The sequence below is a fragment of the Hypanus sabinus genome, chromosome 2, assembly GCF_030144855.1.
Source record: "Hypanus sabinus isolate sHypSab1 chromosome 2, sHypSab1.hap1, whole genome shotgun sequence".
Classification (NCBI taxonomy): domain Eukaryota; kingdom Metazoa; phylum Chordata; class Chondrichthyes; order Myliobatiformes; family Dasyatidae; genus Hypanus; species Hypanus sabinus.
This window is the reverse complement of record NC_082707.1, coordinates 87,764,361-87,781,864: the sequence shown is the minus strand read 5'-3', so window position 1 is coordinate 87,781,864 and position 17,504 is coordinate 87,764,361. Positions and strand designations below refer to the sequence as shown.

The following is a 17,504-nucleotide window of genomic DNA, read 5'->3' as shown; positions in this document are numbered from 1 at the left end:
GGAAAATAACCTCTCTAAGCACTGCTGTTACGCCCTCCCATATCAGGAAGGCAGAACCCCTCCACTCTTACCTGTTTCTCTGTCACACCCAAACCACCAGTATCCTGGAACTTTAAGCTGCTAGTCCTGCCCTTCTCTCAGCCACGTTTCTATTATGGCCTTAATATCCCAATCACGAGAAGAAATCTACAGCCTCAGTTTATGTGCCTTACCTGTTAAGTTACAGGCATGGACATAGATGCCGTTTAAAGCAGTGTTCCTATCTGCTTATCCTATTCTATCCTACATGATTATCCTGACGACTAAGCTTCATTGTCTCGGCGGCTGCATGTACCCCTGTATTCTTACTGCCTTTGCTCTCAAGTTCCTCCCCTCTATACCAGTTAAGTTTGTTTGTGCCTGGTTGAGTGTTGCTCCAGAAACACTCCATGCATACTGCGTGATCTACTGAGATCTTCATCTTTCTCCTTTGTTACTTCTCACTTTCTGCATCTCTTTCTGATTATCTCTAGTCCTTCTCCCGGGGAGAAGGTGGGAGATCGGGAAATGGATCAGCCATGATGAAATGGTGGAGCAGACCTGATGGGCCAAATGGCCTATTCTGGTGTTACCATGGGCTTGCCTTTTTAAATATTTATATATTTCTGATTTCGTTCCTTGTTTGTGTCTGATTCCTGTCTGTCTGCCTGTTTCTCATATTGTTCTGCATCCCTGATTATCCTGGTCACTTCGGATCGCCTTCTGGAGAGCCAGTGTCCATCTCACATCCGCTCCTGTCTTGCTTATCCTCCACCCATCCCAACCCCGGCAAACCTCCGGCTCTCCCAGCCCCGGACCCTGTGAATAAAGTGGCTCGGGTGCTCCGGGGTGTAATTAAGAGCGGGGGAGGGCGGCCGGTGCCGCAGTGAACCAGCCACGTGAGTGCGGACGGAGGGGGAGGGAGCTGTGAGGTCGGAGGCATCGCTTGGTGCTCGCTGCCGCTTCAGGAACAGTCGGCAGCGAGCGGCGGCGGCGGCAGCAGCATCAGCATCAGGGAAGCCGGCCATGGAGTGAGGCTGCTTCCCAGCCAGACTGCAGGTAGGAGCCGCGCCAGACGCCGGTCCCGGTGCCCTTCTGCGGCAGACGCATTGCAGTCTTGTGTTAAATCTGCCCGATTTCCTATTCTGTCGCTGCCAGCCCCGCTCCCTGGCTGGGGACCAGGGAACATCCCGAGGTTCTACGGCGAAAGGGAAAGAGAAGGGGAAAGGGAGAGGAGCAAGTTGCTTATTTCAATCGAGGCAAGCGGGCTGTTTTCTGATTCCTTGCTCTTTGTTGCGGTGAGAATTTTCCCGCAAGGTCTCCACCCATATCAGTGAGAGAGGGAGTAGGGTGGGGGCGAGTCGCAGAGAAGTGAGTAATATCTCATCTTCCTTACCGATATGTTTGCTTTCTCTTTCTTCGCGACCATCTTTTCTGCTTATGTGTTTGGGTGTCTCCTGTATGTGTGCGGCCCCTGTTTGAATCTTCATTTGATGCTTCGGGTTGCCTGGTGTTTATGCGCCGTGGCTTCATGTGGAAGGATGGGTGTCTGCTTGTGGCTGCATTTGTCCTGTCATTGATTTGATCCCAGAACAGGTGCATTGTGCTTCAACTCGCCTCCTTCAGCGTCTCTACGCCACAGCCGGGGAGGGAGAGAGGGCGAGAGCCCGTCGGCACGGACAGCTTGAGGCTCTGTGCAGATCTCAAGCCAGGGTTACACTGGGATGCATGCTCACGCCAAAAGGATGATGAGCCATATTATAGATGGCTGGTATTTAAAGTTGCAATGTGATGGGCATGAATTACAGTGATGTAATGGCATTTCCCATCAGATCAGTTATTCCTGTTCCATCATTGAGAAATCCATGATTAATGCCCTGTTTATTCACCTTGCAGAGAATCAGATCACACTGAGTAGACTGCCCCTAACATCTTGTTGAGCTTTTATTAAAGATGGCTGTTTGGAAGGTTATCTGTCAATAGGTATTCTACTTGGTGGTGTTTTACATTGAACAGTGACTTAAAAAAAAGGAAAACAAGTATCTAAAATGGCCGCCAGAGCCAGTTATCATATTTCCATCTAACCTGAGCCATGGGGCTCTGCCTTTATTCCCAGAGTTAGGAGATCATATAGATCCATTTTTGTTATTAAGGAGGTTTGTTATTAATGGGATATCACCAAGGGACATCTTTCTTCTTAGCTCTCTCCTCTCCCTCTATGCATTGTTTTTGAAAACTAATTGCCTGTGTAATGCAGGATGCCTCCCTCTGCCTCAGCATTTTGAAACCTGCGTATTTACGTTGGCAGAGGCAGGTCGGCTTATCGTCAAGCAGTCTCTCTGCTTTAGGGTGTAACTGAAACAATTACCATAACTGTCGCTAATAGAGAGCTTATTGCACATCAGTGTGACCATCCTCAACCTGATTAGTTTATCAAAACAGCTATAACAGGAAAAGTTGATAGATCAGTGAGAGCATGTACATGGATCCAGGAATGGACATAAAGCTCATGCATCCATGTCTTTGTTGCTCGTATCAAAACCCACTGTTCAGGAACGAGCTCGTTTCATAAAATATATTGAATTGATCCTAAAGTGCCTGCATTTTCTCTTCTGGAATAGTCTTTTCTGTTTTTTTTTTGCGCAGAAGAATAATTCCACCATTTTTACATTGCGTTGTACTCTGGGAAGTTAGATTTGCAAGGCAGTAACCCAAAAGAGAGCCTGGACTTGCATCAGCAGCTGAGGAAGCCCAACCTGAATGGTGTATAAATATGCACACGAGTGAATCTGCAGATGCTGGAAATAAATAAAAACACAAAATGTTGGCAGAACTCAGCAGGCCTCCTCCCATAGACGCTGTCTGGCCTGCTGAGTTCTGCCAGCATTTTGTGTTTTTATTTGGTGTATAAATATCCTCATTTTGGAGATGAACTCTCAGCTTTGTGTTTGTATCTGCGTGTATGTGCCTGTGTGAATGATATTTGCTTTTTCATTCCAAGTGGGGGTTGTTGTGCTAGATGTCTGTCACCATTGTAATTTGTACGTAATTCTGACATCACTAATGCAGCTTTGTAGGAAAATAATATTCCGCAGCTGATTTTTTGGGTATTTTCCATTTGGTTATTGGGACATAATATTTATTCTATAATAGTATGTAGCAGGATTATGAATCATAAGCTTTATATCTAATCATACCCTTAGATTTTAACTCATCTCTCTTGTTTATCATTCTGTGTAGTAATTGCTCATGGACAATAAAGGAATGGGAAATTTTACGTAGTCACTGTACCCACCTGACATTTTCCTACTTGGATGAATGCCATAAATCTTTAATTTTGGTAATTATTTGCAGAATACAAAGATTGCAGTGATGGAGATGCTGAGATAACTTTTATCACCACTGACAATTAGCTGTGCTACTCAGCTGGGCCCTCTTTCTCTGAAATCCTACAAAACTCTGGAAATCCCACTGAAATAGATTTTTTTTTCAGTATTTGGGCCTTGCTGGCAAGACCACAATTTATTGCCCATCCCCAGTAGCTGTTGAGAAGGTGGTGGTGAGTCATCTTTTTGACTTGCTGTAGTTCTTGTTTTGAAGGACCTTCTTATAGTACTGTTGGGGAGGGAGATGCAGCGTTTAAATCCAATGACTAAAGAATATCTGTGATATATTTCCAAGTCAGTCTGGTGTGTTATTTGGAGTGTAACATGCAAGTAGTGGTGTTCCCATGCATCTGTTGCCCTTGTCATTCTTAGTGGTAGGGATTATAGGGTTTGGAATGTGCTGATAGAGTGGTCTAGTCTGTTGTACTGGTGTAATGAATGTGTAGGGTAGTGGATGGGGTGTCATTCAAACAGGTGCTTTAATGAATGAATGTCTAGGGTAGTGGATGGGGTGTCATTCAAACAGGTGCTTTAATGAATGAATGTGTAGAGTAGTGGATGGGGTGTCATTCACACAGGTGGTTTAATGAATGAATGTGTAGGGTAGGGGATGGGGTGTCATTCAAACAGGTGCTTTAATGAATGTGTAGGGTAGTGGATAGGGTGTCATTCACACAGGTGGTTTAATGAATGAATGTGTAGGGTAGGGGATGGGGTGTCATTCAAACAGGTGCTTTAATGAATGTGTAGGGTAGTGGATGGGGTGTCATTCAAACAGATGCTTTAACAGGAAGGAAATAACTGATGAAGCAGCTAAAGATGGTTGGGTCTAGGTCTTGTCTTGACGAACTCTTTGAATAATGTCCTGGAAATAGGATAATTGACCATCAAAAACTATGACTATCTTTCTGTGTTGGAAGTCTGATTCACTGTACTATCTTTGGAGTGTAGTCTTGTTGATTGGGGCAAGCTTGCAATGAGATCTGGATCTGAAAGGTTCTGGAAAACTCAAACTGGAAATTGGAGAGAAGATAATTGGTGAGTGAGTGCTGCTTGATTGCACTGTCAAAAATAGATTTCATCATTGTGCTGATGTTTGGGAGTAGACTGGTAATTAGCCAGAGTAAATTTCTTCTGCTTTTTGTGAATAGAATATCCTTGGGAAGTTTTTCACATTGATGGGAAAACAAAACGTAACTAGAATCTCATAGCCAGACATATGGTTAATACTGAAGTCTGGGTCTTCAGTGTCACAAGTGGGATGTTGCCTAATAGCATAGATTTTGTCCAGCGTTCTTAAACATTTCTCAACATGCACCGAATCAGGTTGTCTGGAGGTTGGCTTGGACGATCGTGAGGACATCAGGAGCAAGCTGAGTTAGATCATCTGCCCTGCTTGGCTGAACAAAGATGTGATACTTTCATCTTATATTTTGTATTCATAAGCTATGCCTTTGTTGGGAGTGGGGTTGTCCTTTGTTCTTCATAGCAGCAAATGTGATAGGTGTTTCCTGCACTAGCCTAATGATTGGAAACAACTTTGCAGGTTGCAGCAATATTCTCTGACAACCTCCATTTGTATTTTCATCCCCTAAGTAGAGAAGGGAAGCAATTTGATTGCCAGGCCTATGTTGACTTTAAGAGAACAGGTAAGTCAGGTTTATATGGTTAACAGTAAATTCTCTCAGAGATTAGGCCTGACCCCATTATCTTTCAACATTTGTGTGAATGACTTGCTCAGATTTCAGCATCAGCTGAATTCATCTGGTCTGATGACATTTCTATAGATACTACCCATTGTTAGCCAGTGTTTCGCTGACAGATAAGCTTGAAAAATGATACTGGAAATGATGTCCAAATACATCTTTGTGGTTGAAGTACATTTTAAACAATAGAACTTTCAGGCCCATTGGTTGAAGATCAGAGACAATCAAGCCTTCAGCAAAACTCATGGAATCTGCAAAGTGTAACTGTGTGACCACTTTGGTTCACAGAAACAGCTGAGTAGTGTCTGGATAGTACCTATAGATAGTACGTTATAGGTGAGTGTGTTGGTTGTTGAAAAACCTGATACATACATTGTAGCGGTGATGGTCAACTGAAGGAACAGAACTCGGTTTATTTTCTTTCTGTACTTTGTGCCTTAAGGCAAGAATGGTTGTCTTCAAAATAGCATGTGCCATCAGTCAGGAAGTGCTGTAATGCTACTCTGCTCTTTGATCTATCTCCCAGATTCTGATGTCAGATTTCTTAAGGTTCCCTCTGAGGTGTTCTGACAATGTTTTCTCTGACCCCTTTGAGTATTTCCTCTTTGATTAGATTGTGAAGACAGCAGTATTGGGCATGCAGTTGATGTTTGATGATGCTAATTGTGTGCACAGTAGAAAGGACAACATTTATTTTTATTAACTGGAAATAATTCCACTTTATTTTGAGGATCTTTATAGGAGGACTACAGTTGTCCCTAAATTGCTTTTCTCAAGTGTGGATTTACTCTCAACTTCCAAGAAACTGCAGGGTTCTAACTGCCAGCTTCTAGCCGACCAACTCCTGGAAATAGATGGTTATCGATGAGGAGAAAATGGAGAAGATTGAACACTTTGCATACCTTGACAATCACCTCACACAGAAGGGAGATCCATTATAACTTCAGATGTGCCAGATTTGTCTTAGGAGGGCTGAACACCCATGGCAAAAGGACTCAAACAACATTCCTTGATAATCCCAAGTCTTCTCCACAGCTGTGAATCCTGCAAGAATCGCCTGATAAGCCTCAAGTGCCTTGCCCAGTGGAAGAACAACTGGAATATTTTTCTCACCTGTGAATAGACAGTGCAACATTACAATGTCAAATGCACAGAAGACCTGACCATGCATATGAACACTGAATTTAACACCTGGCAATTGACTCCCAAAACTGCTGGACCCTGCATTCCCCGGTAGCGGATAGAAAGGCCCTGTTGCTTGTTCTTCTGTCCATATCACACTTCACCCACTGAAGGATTCCAATATCTGAGATGAATCACTAAGTCAGATTCCAAAAATGTTTAGGAGACATAAAGAACTCTAGAGGGAACACTATCAACTTTGTGAACAAAGATCACATCCCTAACCCTACAGAACCAGTATAGGGAGTAGCCTGGATACAAACTGGATAAGGAACGTATGCTGTTGGACACAAGGAATGCAGATGTTGGAAATCTGGAGCAACACACAAAATTCTGGATGAACACAGCCGTAACAAGTAACATCTGTGGAGGGAAATGGACAGTTAACATTTTGGGGTGAGACCTTTCATCAGGTCTTACTGATGGAAGCTTAAATTATGACTACAGAAGCAGAAGGTGGTCAGTGGAACACATAAACAAAGACTGTGCTTTCTGGTCTTTTCCAGGACACACCCAGATCAAGTGTCACAACCTGGACATCAATAGATAAGTTACAATCACCACCAAAAGTAAGAAGTTTGAGAGCTTACTGTGATTCCTTTAGGGAAGGCAGAGGGACGGCATAATGAATGTTAGGAAAGATTTGTTTGGTAAATGTTGAGAAGAAGCCTCCATTTAGAAATTTGGAGATACCCGGAGTGAGATGAATGGACACAGGAGAATTGGACAAACCATATGGCTGCACCTGAAGGTTTTGGACATATGTTGGGGAAAGAAATAGGATATATTAATGAAATTACTTGAAAGGTGGGAAGTTATTTCTGTGGAACATGAAGTGTGAGGTATTGCATTTTGGGAGATCAAATTAGGGTGGGAATTATATAATGAATAGTATGGTCCTTGGGATTGTTACTGAACAGAGAGTCTTAGGAATGCAAGTGCATAGTTCACTGAAAGCAGCAGCATAGATAGATAAGAACGTAAGAATATAGGAATTAAGTACAGGAGTATACCATCTAAACTATTAAGCCTGCTCCGCCATTTAATAAGATCATGGCTGATCTGGCCATGGACTCAGTTTCACCTACCTGCCTTTTCCCCACAACCCTTAATCAGCCCCGGATAGAGAATTGGACAGATTTACTTCTCTGTGGGGCAACCAGTTTCTCCTTGTATTCATCTAAACCTATTCCCTCAAATCTTGAGGTCATGTTTCATAGGTTCTAGTCTCAGTGGAAACAACTTTCCTGCCTCGACCATATCTATCCCTTTCATAATTTTATGTTTCTATAAGATTCGTCTCAGATGACTCGATCTCTCCCCATAAACTGACCCCCTCATCTCTGGAATCAACCCCACGAGCCTCCTCTGTACCAGATCAAGTTTATTGTCAACTGACTGTACATCCAGTACTACCAGCCGAATGAAACCATGTTCCTCCAGACCATGGTTCACCTACCCGACCTATACTACACCAGCACATAAACCAAAATATTATTCTATAAGTAAGCTAACAAAATATAATTCAAAGTGCTTATGGTAAAGCACAGCACAGGTAAACAGTACAGTGAACAGCTCGCTGTCCTATTGACACAACCTTGGTGGAGGCAGGGTATTCATTAATTTCACAGCCTGAGAGAAGAAGCTATTAACAGCCTGGCAAAACTAGTTCCAAAGCTGGTATAACTTCCCTCAAGAATCAAAAACAGAACTGAACACAGTACCTCAGGTGCAGCCTCAGCAGTACCCTGTACAGTTGCAATACATCCTCTCTAAATTCAAATCCTTTAGGATTGAAGGCTAAGATTGCATTTGCCTTCTTGCTAACCTATTCACACCTGAAAACCTTTTGCGATTCATGCAAAGCACTCCCAAGACCTGCTGCGCACAACATACTGCAGTCTTGTTAAGGTGTTTGGCACACTGGCCTTCATCAGTCTGAGCATTGAGTTTAGGAGGTGCAAAGTTAGGCTGCAGTTATATAAGACGTTGGTGAGGCTGGACTTGGAGTATTGTGTACAGTTCTGCTGACCTTGTTAATAGGAAAGACGTTATTGAACTAGAAAGTGTGCAGAAAAGACAGACCAGGATGTTGCAAGGAGAACTTACGTAGATTGGGTCTTTGTCCACTAGAATATTGGAGATTTGGTGAGGTAGGAGTTCCTGATAGAAGTATAAGCAGTTTTTTTTCCTGTGGAGGAGGTGCTGTAAATAAGACAATATAGGTTTAAAATCAGAGGGGAAAGTTTTAATAGGAACACCAGGGGAAGCTTCTACTGCAAGTCATTGTGTTTATGCTATGAATTGTGCATATTTAGAATGGTGTTTGAGTTGACCACATTAGTAAAATTTAAAATCCATCTAGATATGTACATGGATGGAAAAGGCTTAGAAGTCTACAGGCCAAATGCGGGCAGCTGGGACTGGCTTTCTGAGTAAAGCAATTGGTATAGGTGACTTAAGCTGGAGGGGGTGCTTTCATGCTATATGACTGAATGAACAAAGATTCTGCCATTTATGGTCAGATTGAATGGTCCAAATCTTTGCTGCAAGCAGCATGCGATTTTATATAATCCAGTAGAAGGATTTGGAGCAGAAGTTAAATCCTGTGATGGATATCAACGATATATTGGCTTTGAGGAATCATCCACTTGGAAATTCTGCTTTTCTCTCACAGTTTGACTCTTCACAGCCACCTACTCACTTTCCAGTGGCAAATGCTGACATACTCTCACATCTGTCCTTCTATCCCTCCCTCTATAAATAATGGTCAGTCCTCACAGCCAAGTGTCTGCCGATAAGTGTCCTGCTGTTTGTCTTTCCTTCTGTGTAATAATTAATCCTTAATGCCTCCTCTCATTCTCCATATCCGTGAGTTATACTTCACTCACTGTCGGTATTATTTTTATCTCTACTATACCTCTCTATTTCACCAGGTGTAATTATGAATTCTCTCTCATCATCAATTATCATTTCTGACTGTAATTGTTTCTCTTATTCTCTCACTCTGTGCTGAAGGTGATTCACAAGTGTTGAAGTGGGAATGACGGTCAATTTAACACTGTTTATGAAAATTTAGGATGATGCCCCAACTTTCACATTTAGAGCTGCATCATAGTTAAAATCAGGCCACATGTGATCTCTGTTGTCAGTTCCAAAAGAGAATGCAATACCAGCAACACCCTTCCAGCTTTAGGGAAATAATTGCTACTGGACAAACGAGAGGAGGGGAGTTGGGAGATTAACTGCTGGAGTTCAGCAAAAATGTGATGAATAATTGTGCCCAATAGAGGCTTCTACGACAGGTACTTGCCAGGGTGGTCCCCCATGGATGTGCGTGCAATTTATCAATGCTTGTGCTTTAAGGAAGCCACAGTGCAATCAAGTTCATGTACCTGCTTCAGTGGGTGGAAGGAAAAATAAACAAAGTCTCCTGTTCTTTTTGTATTTGGGTGATGTTTCTAATGGAGTAGAGAGCAGCACAGTTGGAGATGTGACAGAGCTCAGCCCTGGCACTCTGAAGTGATCATAAGGCTTGGTTGGGGAATGACTGACCTTCAGTTCAGAGTAAAGTAGTATCGTTACTCCTGAGATTGTGTTTAAGACTATGAAATATAAGAACACAATTAGGATATTTAGCTCATCAAGTCTGCTCTGTCATTCCATTATACCCATTCTCCTGACTTCTCCCCGTAACCTTTGATGCCTCGATTAATCAAGAACCTATCAACCTGTGCCTTAAATATACCCAATGATTTGGCTTGCATAGCTGTCTGTGGCAATGAATTCCACAGATTCACCACCCTCTGGCTGAAGAAAATTTTCCTCATCTCTATTCTAAATGGATGTACCTCTAGTCTGAGGCTGTGCCTTCTGGCTCTAGACTTCCCCAGTATAGAAAACATGCTCTCCACATCCACTCTATCTGGGTCTTTCAATATTGGAAAGGTTTCAATCAGATCCTCCCTCATTCTTCTGAGTATAGGCCCAGAGCCATCAAATGCTCCTCATATGTTAACCTTTTCATTTCTGGGATCATTCTCCTCTGGGAGCCCTCTCCAATGAAGAAGAAGAAGAAAGCCCTTAACTCTGAGTGGAGTCATCGGGATGACAACATTTTTTTAGCAGGCATTCTTGTTGTTACGAGGCCGAGTTGCTAGCTCGAAGCTCGACCCAGCACGGATGGAAAGCATGCAAGGGAGCCGGCTGGATTTGAACTTGGGAGCCTTTGCTCCAAAGCCTGGCACTGATGCCACTACGCCACCAGCCAGCCAACCCTCTCCAATGCCCCTCCAACATCTTTTCTTAGATAAGGAGCCTAAAACTGCTCACTATCCTCCAAGTGCAGTCTGACCAATGTCTCAGCATTACTTTCTTGCTTTTATATTCTAGTCCTCTCAAAATGAATGTGAACATTGCATTCACCTTCCTTACCTTCAATTTAACCTGGAAGTTAACCTTCAAGGAATCCCACATGGACTTCCAAGTCCCCTTGCACCTCTGATTTTTGAATTTCCTCACCATTTAGAAAATAGTCCACCCCTTTATTCCATCTGCAAAAGTGCTTGACCATGCACTACGCTACACCATATTCCATCTGCCAGTTCCTTGCCCATTCCTCCAATCTAAGTCCTGCAGAGTCCTGCTTCTTGAACATTACATGCCACTTCATCTATCTTCATATCATTCTGCAAATATCATTGAGATATGACATGAAAAGAAGTGGTCCCAACATGAACCCCTCTACTCACAGGCAGCCAACCATAAAAGGGCCTATTCATTCCCATTCTTTGCCTCCTGCCAGTTTGCCAATCTTCTATCCATGCTCGTACATTTCCTGTAATATCATGGGTTCTTATTTTGTTAAGTAGTCTCATGTGCAACACCTTGTCAAAGGCCTTCTGAAAATCCAAATATGCAACATCCACTGACTCTCCTTTGTGTATTCTGCCTATTATTTCCTCAAAGAATTCCAACATACAGTATTTGTCTGGCAATATTTCCCCTTTAGGAAATTGTGCTGACTTTGGCCTATTTTGTTATATGCTTCCAAGTACACTGAAACCTCATCCTTAATAATAGACTCCAAAATCTTTCCAGCCACTGAAGTCAGGCTAACTGGTCTATAATTTCCTTTCTTCTGCCTCCCTCCATTCTTAACGAGTGGAGTGACATTTGCAATTGTCCAGTCCTCTGGTACCATTCCAGAATCTAGTGATTCTTGGAAGATCATTACTAATGCCTCCACGATCTCTTCAACTACCTCTTTCAGATTGTGTCGTCCATCTGGTCCAGGTGACTTATCTACCTTCATACTTTTCATCTTCCCAAGCAACTTCTCCATAGTAATAGTAACTGCTAGCATCTTCCATTGGGAAGACCAATGTAAAATACTTACTCCTTTTGAAAAAGGATCTAGTGCTTTCTGAGTGCATATGAGGAATAAACTCTTCCCGGCCTTCTAGCTGGGTACAGGTATCGATTTTAACCGACGTTTGGATGACAAATTCTGTCATCCTCATCAGCAATAATGCCTGGGCATGTCTTGTCCAGTGGTATTTATACCCCTGGATTCTGGCCTTCCTGATTAGTTAGCCCTTATCCAATCAGGTTTCTGCTGTCCTGCTTTGTTTACAATCGAATTCCAGTTCTTACTTGGAGTGAGATCTTTATCTTTGTTAAAATTATTTTCCTCAAGTTTTATTTCAATGGCTTTCTTTACCAGGCGGTATCAAAAACCCAATTGGATGAGGACGAACCAATCGGAAGGAATGGATGATGGGGCTATAAATACCACTGGACTAGACATGACCAGTCATCATCCGTGATGAAGATAGCTGAGTTTGTCATTTAGTCATTGGCTATAATTGATACCTGTATCCATACTTTTTAATTTTTCCTACATTTCTTTGACCCCCATTACTACTTTTCCAACATCATTTTTCAGCAGTCTGATAGCTACTCTCGTCTTTCTTTTGCTCTTTAAGTATCCGAGAAAACCTTTTTGTGATGTCTTTTATATTATTAGCTAGCCTCCCTTAATATTTCATAATTTCTTTATGGCTTTTTTAATTGCCTTCTGTTGGTTTTTAAAAGCCTCTACCTTCCTGAGTCTATATGTCATCCCGCGGAATGTATGGGTTTTCTGCAGTGCTCCAGTTTCCACCACAGTTTAAAGGTGTATTGGTTAGTAGGTTAACTTTCATTGTAAATTGTCCCGTGATTAGGTTAGGGTTAAATCAGGGGTTATCGAGGGTTGCTGGCTGGCATGGCTGGGAGGACCAGAAAGGCCTGTTCCACATTGTATCTCTAAATTAATAAATTATATTCTCTCTTTTGCTCCTATGCTGTCCTTGACTTGCCTCATTAGCCATATCTGCACATCCTCCACTGAGAATACCTCTTTATCTTTGGGGTGTATCTTTACTGCACCCTCTAAATTTTTTGCTGTCATCTCTGTTGGAGTCCCCTTCCAATCAACTTTGGCCAGCTCCTCTCTCATGCCTCTGTAATTCCCTTTGCTCCACATTAATATTGATACATCCGATTTTAGATTCTCCTTCTCAAACTGCAGGGTGAATTCTATCATATTATGATCACTGCCTCCCTCCTAAATCACCTTTACCTTAAATCACCAAATCAAATCTTGGTCATTTCACAACACCCAGTCCAGATTGTTGTTCCCCTAGTGGGCTCAACAAGCTGCTCTAAAATGCCATCTTATAGGTATTCTACAAATTCCCTCAGTTGGGCTCTAGTTCCAGCCTGATGTTCCCAATCTGCCTGCATTTTGAAATTCCTCATGACTATCACAACGTTAGGTTTGCAGTTTGTTATCTCTATGCAAAAGAATTCTCCATCTTCCCATCCTACGTCACAAATTTCTAAGGATTTCATTTCATTTCTTACCAACAGAGCCACCCCACTCCTTCAGCCTACACACCTAACCTTTCAATACAAGATGCATCGTTAGATGTTAAACTCCCAACTATGATCTACTTTCAGTCTTAACTCAGCGATGCCCAGATCATCATACCTGCCCATATCTAACTGCTCTACAGAAACATCTAACTTCCACTATTTGCTTTGTTCTGTATTTTGTGATTTTGGCATTATGTTACTCCTCACAGTGTCACTACACATTGCATCTACTTGTATACCAACTGCTCCATCCTCAGTCCTATCACTCTGGTCCCCATCCCCCAGTCAGATTAGTATAAACTCTCCCCAGCAGCTCTAACAAACTTGCTTGTGAGGATATTGGCCTCCCTCAGGTTCAGGTTTAACCTGTCCTTTTTGTATGGGTCACACCTTTCCCCAAAGAGATCCCAGTGATCCACAAACCTGAAACACTGCCCCCTCCTCAATTCTACAACCACTTCAACTGATTCAACTGCCAAAATGTTCCTATTCTTACATGGCACATGCAGCAATCCAAATCTTACTACCCTGGAGGACCCTACACCTACCTCCCTATTCTCTCTTCAGGACCTCTTTCCTTTTCCTACCTACTGTATGTCGTTGATACCACATTTGATGCTACAAAATGTAGAGATCCTAGTGAGGACGAATAAGTTATTTTCATGGTTATCCCTTCAAATGGTACAAGATTAGAGAAAAAGACTTTAGTAAAGCATGATTGTTCTGTGGTAATAAGAACTACCATTTTTCAAACCAGTGATATTGAAAATATCATCAAGGCTGACCATACAAGCTGCTTTTTCTTTGTCGTTGGATGTGGTCTGTCTCTGATAAAGAGCTCCAGGTAAATGGAACAACAAAGGAATCTCACAGGCAGTATTCCTGAGAGGCTGCAAAATGTGGAAACTACTATGAAACAATTCACTTTTTCAATTGCACAGTAAAGGTGTTTGTTTGCTGATGTGCATACACAATTTTAGGCTCTCTGTAATCCTTTGACAGGCTCCTCCTGCACACTGATGAACTTCTCCAGCTTTGTGTTATGTTGTGTTTGCACTGCTACTTCCAGCCTGTGTGGTCTTCAGCCCACAGTGCAGTCCCTGTGTCAGTGGAGTGGTTATTCCACATTTCTGTCCCTGCCAGTGGAGTGGTCATTCCACACTGTGGTCCCTCTGCCAGTGGAGTGGTCATTCCACACTGTGGTCCCTCTGCCAGTGGAGTGGTCATTCCACACTGGTCCCTCTGCCAGTTGAGTGGACAGTCCACACTGTGGTCCCTCTGCCAGTTGAGTGGACAGTCCACACTGTGGTCCCTCTGCCAGTGGAGTGGTTATTCCACACTGCAGTCCCTCTGCCAGTGGAGTGGTCAGTCTAACTGACCACCCAGTGTGTATGAACTCGGGTGATTGTCCCTAAGCCTCCCACCCACTGGTGGATTACCTTGATGTCAATCACTGCTTCCTCATTCAGGAAGAATAATAACCTGAGCAAGGGCCTGTGTACCAGGCAGTAATAAAGGGAATTACATTGGGTCAGTTGAAAAAGATTATATCACGGTTTCTGCCCCCCCCCCCCCATTCTGCACTCTGACATTTTACTTCTTCTCAACAGCTTATTACTTCTCCGAGGGTCACCTTCTCCTTCCGTTCTCCTATGGTCCACTCTCCTCTCCTATCAAATTCTTCCTTCTCTAGCCCTTGACCTTCCCCACCCACCTGGCATCACCTATCACAATCCAGCTGTCCTCTTTCCCACCCCACCCCACTGTTTTATTCTGGCATCTTCCCCCTTCTTTCTCAGCCTTGAAGAACGGTTTTGGCCCGAAATGTCGACTGTTTACTCATTTCCATAGATGCTGCCTGACTGAGTTTCTCCAGCATTTTGTGTGTGTTGCTTAGGATTTCAAGCATCTGCAGACTTTGTCATGTTTATGTCAGGATTCTGCCAGGTTTATCTGTAAGACAGACACATAATATGTAGACATACAGTGGGAATTAAAAAGCTTAACATATTCTTTCCCTTCCTCTCTCAAGGGCAATAATTTGACCAAGACAGCACAAGATAAATCCAGCCTCTCTGTTGACTGTTCCACAAAAACAAGATGGCCGGTTCCTCCGTGAAGGTAGCGGTGAGAGTGCGGCCTTTCAACTCCAGAGAAATTGGCCGAGAAAGCAAATGTATTATTCAGATGTCAGGAAACACAACGAGTGAGTATCTGCTTTCACACTGTATCTATTCTGCTTTATCCGTCCTCCTATAGGAAACAGAAAGACAATGAGATTGTATGATCCTAAAGCTAGCAGATTCAACCCTAGCAGGCTTGAGCACACAGCGCCATTTTGCTTTGATGTTATCTGGAGTCAGCTGGGTTTTTGCTGACGCTGAGCTTTTGTGCAATAATGTTTCGTTGAAAGCGTGAAATGGGTAATTCATTCAGAGCAGCTACTAGGAATTCCAGTTTTGTTTTACTGAATGTAGTTTTGACAGGTCATGGTGGTTTGATGGGAGGAGCGTAGTCTTTACTGGTATTTTTATGATTAATTATTCTTCTACACTTCTCAGCTTTATGAACAGCTTTGGAAGCATGTTACTTAATGGAAATGTCAATATGCTATGTTGAACAAAGAATACAGTAAAGCCGGTAAATTAATGAGAACTTGCTGTCTCAACTGAAAAGTCACTCCTTCTGCTCCATTGCCCAGAAATTAAATTTCATGTTCTTTCACTGCAGGGTGTAAGTTGTCCAAATACCAGGATTCCTGATTATTTCTGACCCAGAGCTAATGCAGTTAGGCGGTAATCACTGCAGCTTCGGGAAGGAGGATGCTGAGTGCATCAGCTACTGACCACTGGCCACTCATCATTGATCACAAGTTCACATTGGGCTTGATTGTGATTCCTCCAATGCTGAGTAGTTTGCACTCTGCAGAACGACCAATTATAATGGGCCTGTGTTTATGATACTGTATCACCGTGTCAGTAGCAGAGGAGGGAAGGGCAAGCATTCAAACAAGTTGGATGGGGAAAGAAATCATAAAGGATAGAAAAAGCAGTTCCTTGTTGTTGGGCCAAGAGCAGGGCATGCTGAGGGATGGATTGATATACTGTGAGATAGCAACAAAAAAGCTCACCTAACTCTACACATGCTTTGAGTTTAGGAAGCAAGCTGATACTGTGAATGAATGGCCCTCTTCATTGAGTAGGGAATTAATCTTATTGGGAGGAATTAGAATCAGAGTCCGCTTTAATATCACTGGCATATGTTGTGAAAGTTGTTGTCTTTGTGGCAACGGTACATTGTAATACATTAAAAAAACCTGAATAACAGTAACCATAAACATTTTTTCTCATCCATTATGGGTAATGTGTATGTGCATTTCCCTCAATCTTGGGTGCTCTGCCAGAGGCCTGGGAGTTTGAGGGTTTGGCGCACTTTCCTTACTGTTCCTAGTAGTGTGCTGTTCTGGACCGAGATCTCAGATGTTGTTCCTGGGATTTGTTGGAGCCAGGTGTCACAACTCCAAGTGCTCCTATTACCACTGGGATTACTCTGGCTTTAGCCTTTCCCTCTGCTCTTTCAAGCCCTGTTATTTCTCCAGCTTCTCATGTTCTTTCTTCCTGATGTTACTGTCATTCGGGATTGGCACATCTGTTACTATTACTTTCTTTTGTTCCTTGTCCAGTGTTACTCTGTGTGGTTGGTTGGTCAGCACCTGCTTATCGGTCTGTATTTGGAAGTCCCACAGGATCTTCGCTCTGTCATTCTCCACTCCCTTCGTGGGTGTTTCCCATTTGGACTTGGGAGTCTCCAATGCATGCTCAGTGCAGATATTCCTGTACACAATCCCTGCAACTCGGATGTGCTATTCAGTGTATGCTGTCCCTGCCTCTACGTGCTGGATGGTTTCAGTGGATTCCTTGCACAGCCCTGTATTTTGGATCTTGTCTGGTGTGATTGACCCCTGCTTCTGTTGCTCTTGTGCTCACCGCTTGTTCTTGTGCAGCCGAGCAGCGCCTCTGTGCTATCCCTCAGCCCTACCACTTCCAGCCATTGGAAGGACTTCTTTCTGTCAGCCACCTCTGATATCTGGGGATGGTACATCCGGTGTGGTGGCACCCACTTCCATTTCCATGTCCCCTGCCTGCTGTCCGAGATATTTTCCTAGCAGTTCATCTTTAGGGACCATCTTCCTGACATGCTCATGGATGTTTCACATTTCCTCCAGGACTGTGGCCTCGACACTTCCAAATCTCCGTCCTCTTTTATTCCAGCGGGTGTACAGTCGCTCAAC

At 43.1% G+C, this 17,504-nt stretch overlaps 1 protein-coding gene across 4 annotated transcripts in view; it reads left to right on the top strand.

Annotated features, from left to right (window-relative positions):
- The first annotated feature begins 926 nt into the window (after positions 1–926).
- Positions 927–17,504, top strand: part of kif1aa (kinesin family member 1Aa) — a 320,477-nt gene continuing 303,899 nt past the window's right edge. For 2 of the 4 annotated variants that reach the window (XM_059949994.1, XM_059950017.1), the window contains exons 1-2: positions 927–1,077; positions 15,246–15,419. In XM_059949994.1, the coding sequence (XP_059805977.1) occupies positions 15,314–15,419 (106 nt within the window). In that variant the 5' untranslated portion in view covers positions 927–1,077; positions 15,246–15,313. The remainder of the gene's footprint in view (positions 1,078–15,245; positions 15,420–17,504) is intronic. The other 2 variants (XM_059950003.1, XM_059949986.1) reach the window with 1 other exon arrangement.